Source organism: Stenella coeruleoalba (assembly GCF_951394435.1).
Source record: "Stenella coeruleoalba genome assembly, chromosome: 2".
Taxonomy (NCBI): Eukaryota; Metazoa; Chordata; class Mammalia; order Artiodactyla; family Delphinidae; genus Stenella; species Stenella coeruleoalba.
In genome coordinates, this window is record NC_137147.1 from 80,327,301 (window position 1) to 80,344,772 (window position 17,472).

General features: G+C 41.9%; 1 protein-coding gene across 3 annotated transcripts in view; it reads right to left on the reverse strand.

Moving 5' to 3' along the window:
* MEIS2 (Meis homeobox 2) overlaps positions 1–17,472 on the reverse strand; it is a 200,799-nt gene that overhangs the window by 129,324 nt on the left and 54,003 nt on the right. For all 3 annotated transcript variants that reach the window (XM_079913991.1, XM_079913992.1, XM_079913993.1), the window contains exon 8: positions 10,290–10,435. In XM_079913991.1, the coding sequence (XP_079770117.1) occupies positions 10,290–10,435 (146 nt within the window). The remainder of the gene's footprint in view (positions 1–10,289; positions 10,436–17,472) is intronic.

Genomic DNA, 17,472 nt, shown 5'->3' on the forward strand with positions numbered 1-17,472 from the left:
TGACTTGCCCAAGATAACTCAGAGAGCAAAAGGCTGACTGAATTGCTCTGAATGCTGCTACCTCTGGTATATTTATACAGTCATATAAACAGGAGGAATTTCTTTCTCCCTGCCCTCAAATGTTTGTTTGTTTTTGTAGAGCACAAAGAATTAACAGATTGTCCTCGATATCTAAAGGTAAGAAAAGCACTGGTTCGGTGATGAATTCCAGACGTTTCCATTGTCTGCTCCAATCATGCCGAACCATAGATTCAGGAGAATTTAAGCAGCCCTTTTCTGTTTAATTGATTATATATATTTCAAATAAGCAGGGGGGTATTTGCGATAGACACTGATAAGAGAGTATAAGCATGTACAAACCAAAAAGAACTAAATCACACTTTCCTTTAAACTTGCTCCGGGGGAAAAAAAAAAAAAAGTACAAACTGTTTTGAAAGGATTCCCAGGCTGGTAACAAAGGTCATATTAAAAACTGATGCCTTTCCACATGGTCATATTTGATTATCACTTAAGTGGTTCACCAGCAAACATAAAAGCATGAGGATTAAGCGATAAGAGGGGTCTTCATCAAAGTACCATCAAGTAATCGGGGGGATTTTGCCACATGGGTCTAAATTTATGGTTTCCTAGAAACTAACGCAAAAACTAAACTGAGCTTATAACTGACTAATAATGATCTCATGTGGCCCATGCATTCTTTTCTTACCACTTTTTTTTTTTTAATTCACTGAGAGGGAGGGTTTAAAACAAATGTAACAACTCATGAGCTGCCTGCAGGTATCCTGAAACACTGAAATAGAACCCGTAACTTTTCACATGTCACCAAATTTACAGGGAATAATCCGGCATTCACATATTCTGTTTGATAAAAGCCTTTTTCTTTTTGAAACACTAGTGTAGCACCACCCCCAGTACACTTGGGTTGTTCATTGTTGGCTTATGACAGGGTCACACCAGGTGTCCCAGGGCAAGAAGTAAGCCATTTTACAATTGTAGGATGACCAGAGTTACGGGATTACCCTTTTCTAAACTATTAGTAATGGAATCACCAGATATTTCCAAGTCAAAATTAATTCTGGAATACTTGTGAGTGTAGGGCAATGATGCAAGAAGTAAATATGTCTAGATAGTTTTAATCAGATAACTGAAGTATTAAAATTAAAAGCAGCAACAAGATTTGGTGCTGGGATTAACAAGGGTAGATCTCCATTATCTGGCTATGTTAGGCGAATCAAGTATCAGTAAATTGAGGGTCAGGGTGGTTGGAAGAGGGCTGATTAGTGGACTCATGTTAATTTCCTATAATGCTCAGAATAACCAGATAATATTCTCTTCACTTCTTGTCATCACAGCATTCCACAATAATAGTCTCTTGAGCTGTAATTTTTCTGTGGACAATCAAGTCAGAGTTAACAAATATTCATATTATCTATTATAACCAAGAAGGAAAACTATAGTTTAAGAAAAAATTATCTGCCATTATATTGTGATTTGACAACTTATCCACTATTAGATAAAAACAACTTAAATTAGTTCTGGCAGATTTGGGACTTGGCAGTTCAAAATATGAATAGCAAATGTAAAAGCATGAAAATGGCATTACTATTATGTGTTAAGAGGATAATATACCTTTAAAGGGTGCCAGTGATTACGCTGCATACTGTAAACAGCTGCTGCCAATCAACTGAGAACGTGGTACGCAGCACGTCAATGTAACATGGCAAATTCCATTCACCCAACCTACGGCTTCCTACCCAAGTCACTATTTCTTAATGGGAGCAGTGGGGCTGGATATCATCTTTGCACGTCATAATCTGTTTCAAATTGCAAAAACAGACTACAGCACAGAGAAGACAGGGCATTTCCAGTAGTCCTCTGAAATCTGTGCAGTAACAGTCTCTAAAATCAAAATGAATCCTGAACGTTAAGGGTCACTTTATGACCCTAGCCTGCAGCAAAGCTGAGGGACAGCTAGTGTTCTCATAACCTAGTCAAACTGGACTTTAATTCCCCACAACTCCACCTCTCCACAGAATACACTTGGAAACTCTAGTCATGCGGAATGAGGAAATGGAAATTTTCTCTATGATCTGAATGAATATTCACGGGTTTCACTCAACAGCATTTAATGGCACTCTATTCTTGGAGTTTTTAAATTCTGAATATTCAGATATGCGCACGCTTTCTATTTTCTTTTATTCAAGGGTCCTCAATTCTCCATCTCCTTGAATTCCTTACCGTATTTTTAAACAATTAGAGTGATATTTTATGAAACTGGGTGCTAAACTTTGAGCTAATAATTATTTTAGTTTCTTTCTGATGGTAATTTAATAGGCATTTCATTCTTCAATCTTCTCCCTCAGTTACTTATTTTTTAAAATGTGTCCGTCAGCTCGTAGCTCATAAGCTGGGACTTAATCTTCTAAGTCTATCTCAGATGAGATCAATGGGATTGTCTGATACACTTTTGAAAATGTCCTGACCAGATGTGTTTGCGTTGAGGAGACCGTACATCTCGTCACCTCCACAAAAGGCCACTGCTGCTGTCACTGTACTGGGGACTTTACCTCAAAGTCATTCAGAATGTGGACAAAGGCTGCTGAGTCCAAAACACAGCAGGCTTTCACATGCAGAACCCCTCATAATCCAATTCTAAATACCAAATTGGGACTGCGAGTAAAAGGTTATGACACAGCAGCATGCATTTTTTTTTTCCCTCAAGAGAGACAAAGTAAATTTAGTTGCAATTTCATTTCTTCTAGAGGAGCTTCTAGGATTCAACATAACATTAAATTTTTGGCCTGTCTCTTTAATTTGAGAAATTGTAAAAACGATGACAGATGGCACACAGAATTGACTTATGTCCTCTATTCTTTACTGAAGAAGGGAGTGCATGGAAACTTTGATAAAGGCAGAAGCTACAGTATGCAGGTCGCTATTAAAATTATCTAGTGGCTCGTTGGACAGCTAGGATCAGAACGTTCAGGCTTTCTTTTTTAGACGTTCTTGAAAACCAACACTGTTGTAGGTTGCCAGTGATGATCACAGCCCCGACGTTCAGTACCCTCCTGTCCCAATAAGAACGGATGACGGATGTGCCATTAGCTCTGAACCTCGGCAACCTCTGAAATTACCACTCTTCCCACCCCAATCTCCAGCCCCCACTCCTCAAAATCATTATGAAATAGGAAGAACACTCAAGCTTACAGTTAATTGGAAACATTGCAAGAGAAGAGGAATGCTTAGGACAGCATGTCCACGGGAAAATAAATCACCCAGCATTGTTATATAATGCATTGTGACATCATTTCCTAAAATTAAACAGAGATGACACCAATTCAGCCGATCTCTAGTATAAGGTTCCATTCAAATAATTCACAGATGTTTTCTCCTGGCAAGCAGGAAAACAATGCGAAGGCTAAGGCTATGGGCGGCCTCACTTTGCCGCATGTTTGCGGGAGGCTCTTTCTGCTGGTGTTTTTCAGCTGTGTGTTCTGCACAGCCATTTCCACACAAGCGTGTCTCAGCCCATGAGCCCCACTCGTATTCCGTGCACATCTGTATCCCTGAATATGAGAAAGGCCATCTTTCACTGTGTAAGTAAGGCCAACATTTTATATTTGGGATTAATCTGGTCCATAGCAAGTAGTATTCAAGTAGACAGATCTCAGAATCATGAGGGCACTCATTTCCAAGTAGAAATAACTAATGTCCTTGAAATACTCATTCAATTTACCATTCGAGGCCCTTAAAAAGACGTCTAATGATGGAAATTATCACAGTGTCTCCATGGATACCCTTGTGGAAATGGACAAGTGGAGAGACTGGGGTAGAGGAGAACGAGGCAGGCTGTACTGCGTCTCTCACTCGTGGTGATTTCATGAGGTGCCAGAGGCCTCAAGCTGCTGGAGTCCCAAGCACACAACCAGAAACCAAAGTACTCGACTTCGCGCAGCACATTACAGTTTACAAACTGACCACATCATCTGGGCCTCGCAGCAACCCAACCAGCTAAGTAGAGCACATATTTACTCTTTTCATTTTGTCTGGAAATAGGTTCAGAGGTTGAAGAGCTCACCCACGACCACAGAGCTAAAACCCAAGCCTAATTTCATATCCAGTGACCCTTTTTAAAAACCCACACTGTGCTGTCTCTCAGAGAGCCTAGACTCTGGTACTCTGAGGAAGCGGGAGACTCTAAATGCTATTCATACTGGAATCCTTACGGGGAAGGGGAGGTTCTCTACCAAAAGGAGGCCCCAGCTGAGGCGTTCTTAACCATTTCACAGCCAGTTTCTTTCCTACCTCCCACCCCCATCCCAGAAGGCTCACCAGGATGCTCTTGCTTTCCATGGGCACCAGGACTCTCTGATGCGATCACCTAACACCACTGGGCAGCCATCCAATGTTTACAATGGCTCTAGAAGGTGGAGGTTAGACTATGTTCTCTCCTGCCGAGGGGCCTTTGGGATTTGTCTGGCAAAGCTAGTCTCTCCATCTCACACAGTCCCAGGAAAGTATGTGGTAATTTTGGTTGCCCAGTTCAACTGGTCAAAGTCTCCTGGTAGCTATTCAACTAGATTAAAAGACAAAATTATAGTTACTTTATAGTATGTACTTATTACAAGAGCCAGGCATGGAGCTGAATGCTTTACGTTGTCTCATTTAATGCTTGCAACGTTGGTTCTAAAATTATCCCCATTCTACAGATATGGAATATTGAGGTCAAGAGACCTCAATGCTCAAGATCAAAAAGCTACTGTGGGGCTTCCCTGGTGGCACAGTGGTTGGGAGTCCGCCTGCCGATGCAGGGGACGTGGGTTCGTGCCCCGGTCCGGGAAGATCCCACGTGCCGCGGAGCGGCTGGGCCCGTGAGCCATGGCCACTGAGTCTGCGCGTCCAGAGCCTGTGCTCCACAACGGAAGGGGCCACAGCAGTGAGAGGCCCCCGACAGACAAAAAAAAAAAAAAAAAGCTACTGTGTTGCAGATTCCAGGCCCTGTGCTCTTAACCTTGACATTGTGTTGCCTCATTGAGAAAAGAAACTGTCTGGATCTACACAAGATGAACAGAACCAGTTAAAAGGCAAAATGGTCTAGTCTCGCCCCTCTCTCTCTCTTTCTGTCTCTCATTCTCTCTTCTGTGTGTTTGTGTGTGTGTGTATACACATATACAATACAATAAAAAATCTGAGACGACTAGGTTGACTGTCATATGGTCTTGAATTCACTGGAGAAGAAACAAGTTTCTCTACGTAACATGGAGCTGTACTTACTCATAACTCGGGTGCATTGTCTCTGTAGGACAATATACTTTAAAACACATTTTCATTACTCGAAAGAGACCTTTACAAAATCCCACGAACAAACTCTAATAGGCAAGGAGTAAAACTGGTGAACACCTGAGAGGCACGCTTCATTCCACTCCCTTTACCACCAGAGATATGGAGAGGGGTGAAGCATTTTGCCATGAACAAAGGGCAGAGTTTTTAGAACCTGCATCCAGCAGGCTGCATGATATTATATCACTTTAAAATAAATTTGCTTCTGATTCTGCACACATAGCTTTGAAAGAAGTCCCACATCCACTAAGGGTGAGCTTTATCCCTATGTTTTCAAATAAGAAAATCTTTAGTCAGAAACGGGTATGAGCAAGTGGTGTCTTTGTGTGTGAGCACTTCCTGTTTTCATTCCATGATCAAATATATTCTTTGCAGCACAACTAGGGGAGCTCTTGAAGGTGGCAAGAGAAGTGCCTGAGAAAAGAAGGTGCCTGAGAGCCTAATTGAGCTCACTAAGGGCTTCTTGGCGTGGAGGAGTTTTTCATGGTTAAGAATAAACCGTCAGCCCGGGTATTATTTCTTGCTGTTTCTTTCTTTAACTATCTTTGAAGTTAAATAAAAACAGTTGTAATGGCAGGCTTACTTTTATGATATCATAATCTCCATGTGTTAGGGAAAAGAATATACTTCCCTAGGATTTCCCTATGTTTTTTTTTTGCCATTGGGTACTTTCCAGCAAAAGCACATACATTCCAACAGATTCTTTCTTCGATCTTCACTAGATTTCTTAGTCTGAGAAGCCAGGCAGAGCCGTCCACCAGTAGAAGAGGGGGGTAACAGTAACACACGATGCGTCTGCTAGTTGAATTTCTAAAAAATATTTGCATGGATTTATTTCCTTAAAATTATTGTGAGCCTTTAAATATTTATATGAATTCATTTCCTTAAAATTATTGTGATGTTTAAAGGACATTTTCAAAATCGGTAGTTAGAAACTACAAACTAATTATTTAGCTTCAGACTAAGCACGTTCAAAGTGCTTAACTCAGACTATGGAAATTCCTCAATTCATCCAAGAGTTTGGTTTTTTGAGGCCACTTTGGATTTAGTTTAAATATTTTCCTCAATATTATCGATTAGCTATGAGTTTATTACCTTTTCCCCTAAAGCTGGTGGTGCACAGGAATTTGAGAGATTGTTTTAACTGTTACAGTTGTAGTGGAACTTGTTCTTCCAAGAAAACTGAAGGTTAATGATTTTTGTCATATTGAGACTAAGACTTAACAATTGCTACAGTTGGCCTTTGTTGAGGTGGGGTTCTTTTCTCCCTGGGCCTTTTGAGGTATTCAGAATAGGTGACAATAGCTTGCAGTTGAGAACATATGTAGAGAGACCCCTGTGGCTTATTGGGAAAAGTTGCTCCATGCTGGTTGGGTGTTTGGAAAAAAAAAAATACAACCAGAGTTCTTTTATGTTCTGCTAGTTAATGAATGCATGAATGTCAAAATGGGCCAATGGCCCATTCAGGGGGCAAAGCCTCAGCAGCCCCCTTCTTTAAGAACACATCCTGAGATGCAAAATACATTTGCTTAACAAATTAAAATAATGAGATAATTCAATTAGCCTCTTTTTAAAAAAAGAAAGAAAAAAGGGTACATCAGGGATTATTGTAATACAAGAACAGGTCATACTGCACAAAAGGGAACAAACCAGTTTGAAATAGTGTTAAAGAGACTAATAATGAAGGAATGCACATTGAATCATGCACTTGTAAAGAAATTTACATGAAATAATAATTTAGGCTACATCTATTTCCAGTGAGCTAGAGCCAACATTTCACTTTGAAAGTTGAAATTAATTAAATGACAGAAAAATATAGTGGGGCATCTCTATTTCCAAGAACTTCCTCACGCCTGTTAGTGCATGTAAGAAAAGGGGTCTAAATTAACATGTCGTTAGTTAGGGGTCTCTATTCTTGGTTTCTGTGCTCAGAATTATAGCCGAGTAAATCTTTCAGCTCATTAAAGATTGGGAAGTAAAAGTTACAGAACCACCTTTATCAAAGTTACTGAACCTCTTCTCTGCAGTTGGGGTGACGTGGGGATGAAGAGGGAGGACGTTTTCAAAGAAAAAGCCCAGGAGAATTTCCTTACATACAAGGGAGGTGCAGAAAAGGCTGGGGAGGGGAGCAGAGAGACGGACTGAGAGACAAAGCCAGCGGAGAAAGTAATGAAAGGGGCATGATGTGAAAGAAGGTCATGGGGAGGAGAAAAAGAAAGCACTTAATGGAAAAGGAAAAGGAAAGGGGGGACTGAGAGGAGAGGATGACCAGGAGTTTGGGGCACAGGGGTGCTCTGACTGTTCTCTGAGTGTAACTAACACACATGAGTGTGGGAAAGGAGACTGCAACATGCAGATCTGTTTGAAAAATGGGGGAATGGAAGGTCCAGAGAACTTGACTTAACTGAGGTTCGGGCAGGACACAGGAAAATTGAACTCGAAATGCTGGTTTCCCGATTCCCCGGCTCAGGCTATTTGAGTCTTCTCTCCCCACTCCAAGGACAGGCATTAATTAAAATTTTCAGTTGGACAGAGAATTCTGCACAAAGCCTCATGCACATTTATCTAGATGAAAGCAACCTCGGGGTGGGGAGAAGGTACATAGTACACAGTACCTAGTGTATGGTACAGCCACAAAGGAGCACCCAGGAATCACTGGCCACACACAATTCCTCGCCCGTGGCCACGGCGCACAGTGGGTTGAATCCGGGACAGGGAGGTGGGAGATAAGACACCAACAGGGCAAGGCAGGAGGTCCAGCAGGGCTCTGGACACTCCACGGGAAATTCAAGGCACAGACCTGGGCGGTGAAGGAGAGAGTTGGCCTCAAGACAGAGGTGCAAAGTAAGTCTTCTCTATTCGGAGAGGTTGGGGGAGCAGGAGAATTTTAAAAACAAGTAAAGCAAACAGCACTTTGCTTCTCCATATTTCCCCTCTTTGACGCCGAGCATTTTGATGGCAGAGGCTGTGAGATTGATATGCAACTGTTAAAGGTGATCGTGATTTTCGCAAAGTCATCATAATGTGGTAGAAAGAGCACAGAGCTGGGGACAAGAAAGGCTTGGGTCCTGGTTGCAGCTGGACCTTGAGCCAATCACTTCCTTTTCTGGGTCTGAGTTTCCTGGTTTGTCAACAAAGCAGCCAAATTCCCTAAGGTCCTGCTGTTCTGTGAAAATACATGGGGATGTTGGCTTGGAAAGCAATCGTTGAAGTCTCGATTTTCAACCAAGGAAGGCCGAGCATGAAGGAAGACAGAGGGAGGAAGCCAGACAGGTGAGCTGCTGGTGGGAGAAGGCGGCATGCCTGCCATCCACTGGCTCCTACCCTGCCTTTCTTACTTGCTACTCTAACCAAACAAACCTTCAGTTAAAAATGAGAAACCCCTCCCCTCACACTCATTCGACTTCCAAATTAAAAACATTTTACAGGTTAGTAAATCTCCAGCTGAGGTGATGTAGCAAAGAACAGCTGTGAAGTAATTTTGATAATGATGAGAATAATAACCACATGGCAAGGTTCAGGGCTTTGCTGTTGCAGCTTCAGTGCTCCTGAATAGATAAAAGTGATTAAATACTCCTGATTATCCCTGACCAATATGTAATGGATTTACAGCCCTTTCAATTAGTCAGTATTTGCTTAGGACTCATTATTTTGTCTTTGGTTAAGTAATCAGCCCAGAGACTGCATGTTCTGTCTAATTCCTCTGAGCCCAGTCAGTGCAGGGCCCTGACCTTTGAAATGGCCATAGCTGCAAGGCAAGAATAACCACTGCCAAGGCAGCCTCGTTGGTTCTCCCAGCTAATCCTGACACCACCAGCCAGATCGATACACCTTAGTTTGCTACTAATGTCCTTACATCAAAATGGCCGATTTAGGAATGTGAATCTATCACGTTGCCCTCCCCACCTCCCGCCCCACCCCTTGCCCTTTGTAGCTCTGCTACAAGACCAGATCAGCTGCTACCGCCATAAATAAAAGTGGAACCTTGTGCTGGACCCATGACACTGTAACTAATGTCATTCAGCATGGCAACCCACAAGTTGGATAATCAAAGACCTTCAGCTTTCAATGTGCTACTCTATTTTTAAGCCTTAGCCTAAATAGAATGGCCTGAAAACAATCTCATAGCAAGAAACAGCCTCTGACGTCTTCACCGTTTTCCCAGAATTTCCAAACGAACAGCAAAGTATGAGCGCCTAGTTCCTCCGTAAAAATATATTGTAATGTTTTTGTCATGAGGGTCTTAGAGTCAATGGTATATATAAAATGATGCATAAAACCGACTGCAAACAGGAAGATAAACTGTTACTTTAAAAATGTTGCACATAGTTGATCTTTTCCCACAAGTGAACAGGATCGGCTTCTAAGATAATGGACTTGAACCGCTAAAAACGAATCTTTAATCTCGACCTTATAAACAAAGGCGTTATAGCACCTATGACCCTTCTGCGTTTGTCATATAAACATGTAACATGTTTGCAAGCTGCTTCAGCAATTAGAGTTGCCCCTGGTACCATGAGCTTGGACATGCATGTGGCAAAGTGCTTTTTTTTGCCTGCTAGAAGAGGTGGCTTTCGTTACGAGTGTCATCGGCAACGTTTATGGATTCATGAGCTTCTTAACAGCTGTTTCCCGTGGTTGCAGCTGCATTAATCTGAAGTTGCTCTCATACCTTTCAGCACAAATAACACATTTACTTATATAGACTGTTTAGGGCCCTAGACCATTTTTAATAAGGTCCATTCCTGACCTATGGAAACAAAAACTCCTCCTTTCTACAGGGTACTCTTTGGGTGGTGAGAGTTGGTGAAACCTTCACGGCTCTGTTAACCATCATATTTTGAGAAAGGGAAAATAGGCACTATTTTCAAAAAAATCTGTATGAGCCCACCTAACTTGCTAGGAGAAGGCAAAACAACAAAACATTTTTCTCTTTCATCTTGACTTACTGTGAGATGCTGGAAGAGCCATGCTCTCATGATATTTGTTGCTACTTTGGGGAAAATGCCTCTTTTCTTCTGGCGTTTTTTGTCCTTGTCTGGATCATCATCGTCACCTGTGCCAGGTGAAGCTACACTGTTGTCTAAACCATCCCCTAGTAGAAAGAAATGAAAATACATTAGAGAAAACACAGAAAGGGTGCCAACAACAACGAGCAGCTAATGACAAGCTCAGCTAAGCTTGTTGAAAGAAATCCATTAAGCGGGTATATTCTCTTTCATTAAAGTATAATTGGAGACACAAATATGTAAAAGACAAAATTAAACCAGACCTCTTCAAATGTTAATTTTGTGTGTCTCACACTCGCCCATATCATTAATTCAATTCTAATTGTGCTCTTGACACAGTGCAGTAGCTCTTTGTCAATTATGGAATCCAGTGTGGGAAAACCGCCATCAGAAAACCCATTCAGTGAAAATGCATCCCCATGCCCAGAGTGAACACATACTGTAGGGTAATCAAGTTAAATGTTCTGTAGTCTATATATTCTAGGCTGCCTGCATAGGTGACAGTAACTGTGTCACTGTTCATTGCACATAACACACTGCCTGCTCAGCCCCTCCCAGAACTGTCACCTCCAAAGCACGCACATTCACACACTCCTCAGATGACCCTGGACTCAGCATCCGCGTGACATGAAAACTTTTAGCTCTCTGCACCACTGATCATTATCGTTAAAAAAAAAAAAAAAAGATGCACATCAAGGTAGGGTGCTCACTTAATCAGAACTTTCTATCAACATCTTTCTCTTCTGTGCTTTTTCTCTGGCATTAATTGTGCATTAGCAAAAATCATTTACTTTTAACAGTCATAGTTATTTTTTCTTGCCCTCCGGCAAAAATGCCTTGAAAGCCTGCCTGGAGGGCATCTAAATTATGTATCTGAAAAACTCTTCCGGCAAGGCATTGCAGGACCCCTACTTTCTTAAAATTCATACGAGCACGTCTTCCTGTTTTTGGGAAGGCATCAATCAAGAGTAGCAATATATGCCATATCCCTACATTAATATTTGAACTAATAACTTTAAAAAAAGGAAAGAAACAAGATCCGACTTGTGGCATAATCAAATGCAAAATAAATGAAGAATACGGGGACAGCACTGGGGCTTTATAGATGGCTGTGTTTTCCTTGCACATCATTAGCCTGGAGCCACACGAAAGAGGAAAACAGAGAAGTGGAGAGTTTATGCTCCCTGCTGGTGTTTAAGAAGCCAGGGTCCTGGAAGGACATCTGGGAATTGCGCTGAGATGGGGGTTTTTGTAATTTAAGAATAGACATTCATTAGCAGTAAATGCCATAAATCCCATGCTAAGTAAAAACCTTGTCCAAGAAAGCCTAAAACAATAAACTCTGTGCTCAATGTAGCCAGAGCTAGACGCTCCGCAGCTTCCCAGGGAAATGCTATAGATCCACCAGCTCATTCCCAGACCAGCTCCCTCCTCCTGGATTGGGCCACATGGGATATCCTGCCACAGGCCCCTCGCCTCCTAACCTGTCCCGTCTGCTTGGTGGGCTTCCCTCTACCTGTTCTTTTCCTTTCGCACCACAAAAACTCTCAACCTTCTTTGGCCAGAGAAGCAGAAAAGCCACACAAAGAGCTGGCAGATTAATTTTATTGACATTTCCATTTTCACTGCAATGCGATACCCTCCATCACATGGAAGAGATGACCCTCACTATTTACAGACTGACAGGCCACTTCATTACAACCACCCTGCCCCAAGGCAAAGCAGCTCCCTTCCATCTGCCCAAACACTAGAGCATGACCCCGAAGTTGCTGTTCTCTTTTTCTTTGCCGTCTGTTATGATTAAAAAAAAAAAGGAAAAGTGAGTCAAAAGGACCCCAAGTAGTCAAAGAACTAATCAGAGTACAGGGAAACAAAGGCATTTGACTTTTGAACACTGGTTAGATGGAGTCGAGTCTTCATCTGTCTACCCTCCCTACACAATCATGTACACGAGGGGGTCACTTGCACAAGGACAGACACACACACACACATACACGCACACACACACACGCTCAAGCAGGGACATGCATACACACTTTCCACCATGCCAAAGAACTGCTGCAAGGCAAATTCTCACCCACACTAATGGCTTCTGACTGCTCCTTGGCAACCCTAGCATTTTAACCTGGGTGGATATGCTCTCCAAAATACAGACACTGAAGCGATCTCATCAGCTGTTCATGTGACACAGATGGAGAGTGGCTATTAGGAGCCAGGCAGTGGGCCTTGGGGATCTGAGGTGCTGTTCTATAGCCTGAGGCGATTTTGAAAAGCAGTACCCGGAGATGAGGGAAAAAAACCCACACTGCAAGTGCAAGTTTGAAGTCAGTCTGTCTGTCGACCTACCACGGATAAAGATATCTTTGTCTCTGGATGGAAAAATCTATGTGGGCTATCTGGATGTACATTTCAGATAATGTATGTATGGAATGGCTCTTCCTTCAATGTCTTCCAAATATAAAAACACACACTGTAAACAATGCCTGTGTGTATATATTTCTTCCTAAGCACATATGGTTTCTGTGTATATGTTTAAGCTGAAATTGTCAGGATTTTGTTAAAAATCTCATTTAGCTTTTTTTGATAGATTCCTTGAATATACTTATTTTAAAAGGTTATCGGCTTAATTGAAGGAAGTTCAACAAAAAAAGGCATTTGCCTTTTTAACCCAATCAGTGACCTTAAAAATGAGAGACAGGGTTTCCACAGTGCATTTTCTCTTGCTTAAAAGCAGAGAGGGCTGGTAACACCTTCAAACTATATGATTCACTATATTTAGCTCAAGAAAAAAAATAGAGCTGAAGTGCGCCTCCTTTGATGACTGACTTAAACTGGAGAAGACAGGAGCATTACATGCATTTTAATATAAAGCGGTCCATTTTATATAAATGTATATAAACGTTGTAAAATATCTGAATTTGGATCCAGTGTGACAAATAATTGTAAAGAAAAATGCACCTATTTTTATAATAACCGGATACTAGACAAGAGATTTTTAAATTAATATTAGTGTTTACACCTCTATAAAGATAGGAATTTTCTTCTCCAAACACACAATAAATTTGTTTTTTCCTCCAATGGATTGTGAACCGACTCTAGCATAGAGGACTAACAACAGCAATTTTTCTTTTAAAAGAAAAATTTTAAAAGGCAACTGTGTGATCTGCAACCTAAAACAAAACTGTGCAGATGATACTAAAGTAACCCTTAAAGTGGACATTGTTTCCTTGTTTTAGGGCTGCGTTGGCAATCCTTGGCATCTGTGCCAAATGAGTTTCTATGCCGAAAATAGTGTGTATACGGGCACAGATGCACGTGTCAGAGGAGGAAAAGGAGATAATGGCATGTATCTAAGCATCTGAAGTTAGGACTCAGAAGTGTGGGATACATGGTGTGGGCAGGAACTGTGTTTTGTTTATCTTTTTATCCTGAGAGCACACCTTCATGTCTGAGCCAGAGTGGACACCCAGTGATGGTCTGCTGCATGAGTAAAGGGCTAAACTTATCAATGAGTTTATTCAAGGGCCCTCCCCTCTCTTTGATAATCCCACACTGGGGCGACTGCACTCTTCATGGTCCCAAAGGGGCTGGGTGGGCGGCCCGAGTGCAGGTAGAGTCACTTCCGAACATGCCAGGAATGGCACTTCTTTGAATAACTCAGTGCCCATTAGAGCCTTTTTAAAGGGCTGACCCAAGGCCATTGCACCAGCATTGCCACCTCTGATGGGGAAAAAACTAAATAAAGAACTACTGGGTATGCTTCTTTTAAAAGGTTGCTAATCCCTTGACTAAAGGCACAGTCTAAGTTTGGGGCAAAGATACTCAAAATAGCTGCGTGTTACTGAACGCACTGTGTGTGACCATGGAAAGAAATACTCAAGGCCTGTGGATAGATACCTTTGAAGTGGACTAAATTATCAGGGGAGATTGTAAAAAACACAGGTCCCCAGGCCTTATCCCAGACTTACTAAATCAAAATATCCTGGGGCAGGGACAAAGAATTTGTATTTTTAACAAGTTCCTTGGGTTTGGTTACACAATCAGCCTAGCACTGGTTCTTAAACTGGCTTTTGGAAGCCACCGAACTAGATGACCTTCTAATTTGAGATAAGATGCAACCTCAAGAACAGGTGAATAGTTAAAATTCTATTCTACTGCCACAAATGGGGTTAGTGGTCACGGTGAGAAACTACACTCTGGCCAGGGCCTTATTCACTGTGGGAAAGCCGTGGTGCTCTCCGTCACAGGTACTGGCCAACGCATGGTAGCCCCACCTTATCTTCTGATGGTGAGGGTTAAACAGGAAGAAAGAAGCTGTAGAACACTGGCTCTCAAAATGCGGACCAGCGCCATTAGCAGCGGCAAAGAAATTGCGCGAAATGCAAATTCTTGGACCCACCCCAGACCCACCGTATCCGAACCTCCAGGGATGGGGCCAGACAATCTGAGGGTTACTAAGCACTCCAGGTGATTCTGATGACACTCAAGTTTGAGAAGCACTGTTGGAGGGCACAGAGAATATCCCTTTAGCCCCCTACCCCTGGTGGTGGTTGTCTAAAGGCCTGAATCTAATCTCTGGGTCCTCCACCTGTTTCAAGACTCTGAGGTATTTTGAGAGCATCTCCAGCTGGACTTACACCCATGCTCTGGAGGAGGAGGTCACAGATGCTTTCCATAGCTGAGCACACTATGCTCAGAACAAGGCACTGCCAGGGGAAGCAGCCCCAGTCTACACCCACCTAGAAGAGCAATACTGAGGGAGCCTAGGTGCAAGGAATTTAATCCTGGGATACCATGGCAAAATCCATTTCTGTAGTTATGTAGCCAGTGAATCAAGGAAAGATATGGGCACATGACGAGAGGGTCCTCAGATGATTCTAAGCAGAAATTCCCAATCCATACAATTCTTGGCCATAAAAACTGCCCAGGCAAAAGGACACCACTTCCTTTCATCGGCATATTGTCTTAACCCCATTTAGCCAAAAATCTGTCTATATTTTAGACATCAACTGCTTGGCTTGGAATAAAGAAGCGATACAAACAGTGATGATGTGCTACGATGAGTCCAATACCACTGGGATGTGGCCTTCTGCCCTATAAGAAATAGAGGGCAAGTGCAACAGTCAAGAGGGTCCTAGTCCATCTTTTTCTTCCTATTCCACCTCCCTACCTCCCCCGAAAAACAGCCACGACATTTATCCGTGAAGAAACTGAGGCCAAGAGGATAAATCGTTGCCTAAGATTCCACAGCTACATGTGATCCAGGATAAACCAGAGTCCAGGTAACTCCAAGTCCAGTGTTACTACCACTGGTATTCTCACATATTGTAAGTTATTTTTCACTTTTCAAAGCATTACCTCATTTGAACTCTGTTATCAAACCAGGCTTGATCCTACAGGTAAAGGTCTAAGCGCAGAGGAGAGATTAGATCTAGGGCCCAGGGGCTGGGATTGAGTTAGAACTGGTCCAGGCTGGTCCAGGTTCAAACAGAAATGTGCAAACTTTTCTCTCACAAGTAAGCCAGTGTCTGTACAGTCTTTAGATATATTCAGTACAGCGAGAGACTTTGAGACTCGGGATTTTTCTAATGGGTTTATTGTGGTCCAAGTGGAGGCCCTTGTATTGACAGCACCAGACTGACCTTCAGAGCCCAGAGATGCTGCAAATATTTGAGCATCTACTGTCCATACAGTCAGGATCTCAAGACTGTGATGTCATCACTGTGCAGTACTATGAACTACTTCACGGAGCTGTAACTAAAGTGATGGATTCCCTGCCTTAAAGTCACTTTTTAAAGATAGAATAAGGCTTCTGTGACATTTGGCACCCTGTCAAATCACAAACATCTGAAAGTAACCTCTCAGTATTGTATTTTCAGAGATATATTAGGACAAGTGAATACATGTTTTGGTTAATAGCATTTATACTTCTTTGGAGTAAGTCGGTGGCACATTATTTAATCCTCACTTCTCTCAGTTTTGGACAACGTTTAATAGTTAAATATGTTCATATAAAATATATACTGTAAAAAAGAGTGATATCTCACCTGAAAGAACATGGTTTTTTTTTCCCTTCTCTTTTTTGATAAATAGAAACTCACTATATTTATTATCATTTTTATTTGGGGCAATGTAAATTCACTAATTTCAGACACACACACATATCTTCCAACCTACTTCCAGAACTTAGGTGTATTCATGAATATATAGATATTTGTATGTCTGATTATAAATTTTAAGTATATAAATTATATTGTTACCTTTTTCAAAGAATTCACTAATTTGTACATAAGTATCCAAATATATTTGTAGATGAACAGCACATTTTTGCCTATAGTCATATATACATACACATATATATACATATACAAGTTTATAGAATTCTTTTTTTTTTGTGGTACGCGGGCCTCTCACTGCTGTGGCCTCTCCCGTTGCGGAGCACAGGCTCCAGACGTGCAGGCTCAGCGGCCATGGCTCATGGGCCCAGCCGCTCCACGGCATCTTCCCAGACTGGGGCACGAACCCGTGTCCCCTGCATCGGCAGGCGGACTCTCAACCACTGCGCCACCAGGGAAGCCCTAGAATTCTTAAATGTTAGTGTTTAATGTTCAATAGGGTAGTCCCTTTTCTACACCATTTCTGTCTCACTAGAATACAGTATCCTCCTCTTCCTTATCAATACTGTTGTCACTTTCATTATCCTCATTATCACAAGTAACTTTCACTGGACACTTGCAATGTTCCAATCCTCAATCTTCACAACAAATGAATGAAATAATTACTATTATCAATTCCATTTTATATATAAAGAAAACTGAGACTCAAAGGAATTAAGTAACTTGTCAAAGGTCACACAGTCAGGAAGTGGCAGAGAGGTGCTTGTCCTGTAAAGCCCATGCTCACAACCTCTATCCTCTCCCTTAGGCTGCCAGGAAAACAAGAAGAGGTGAAAAGTGAAGCTAGATTCTGGGTTAGCCCTCACTGCTCAAGAAACAAACCCCAAGAGTGAGGCCTTATATACTCACATTCATGAACTAAAGAGACAGTGGGTGACAGCACACTTAAAAGTAACTATGAACCAAGAAACAGACAGATGCATATTTTTACAGTTATGTCCATTATC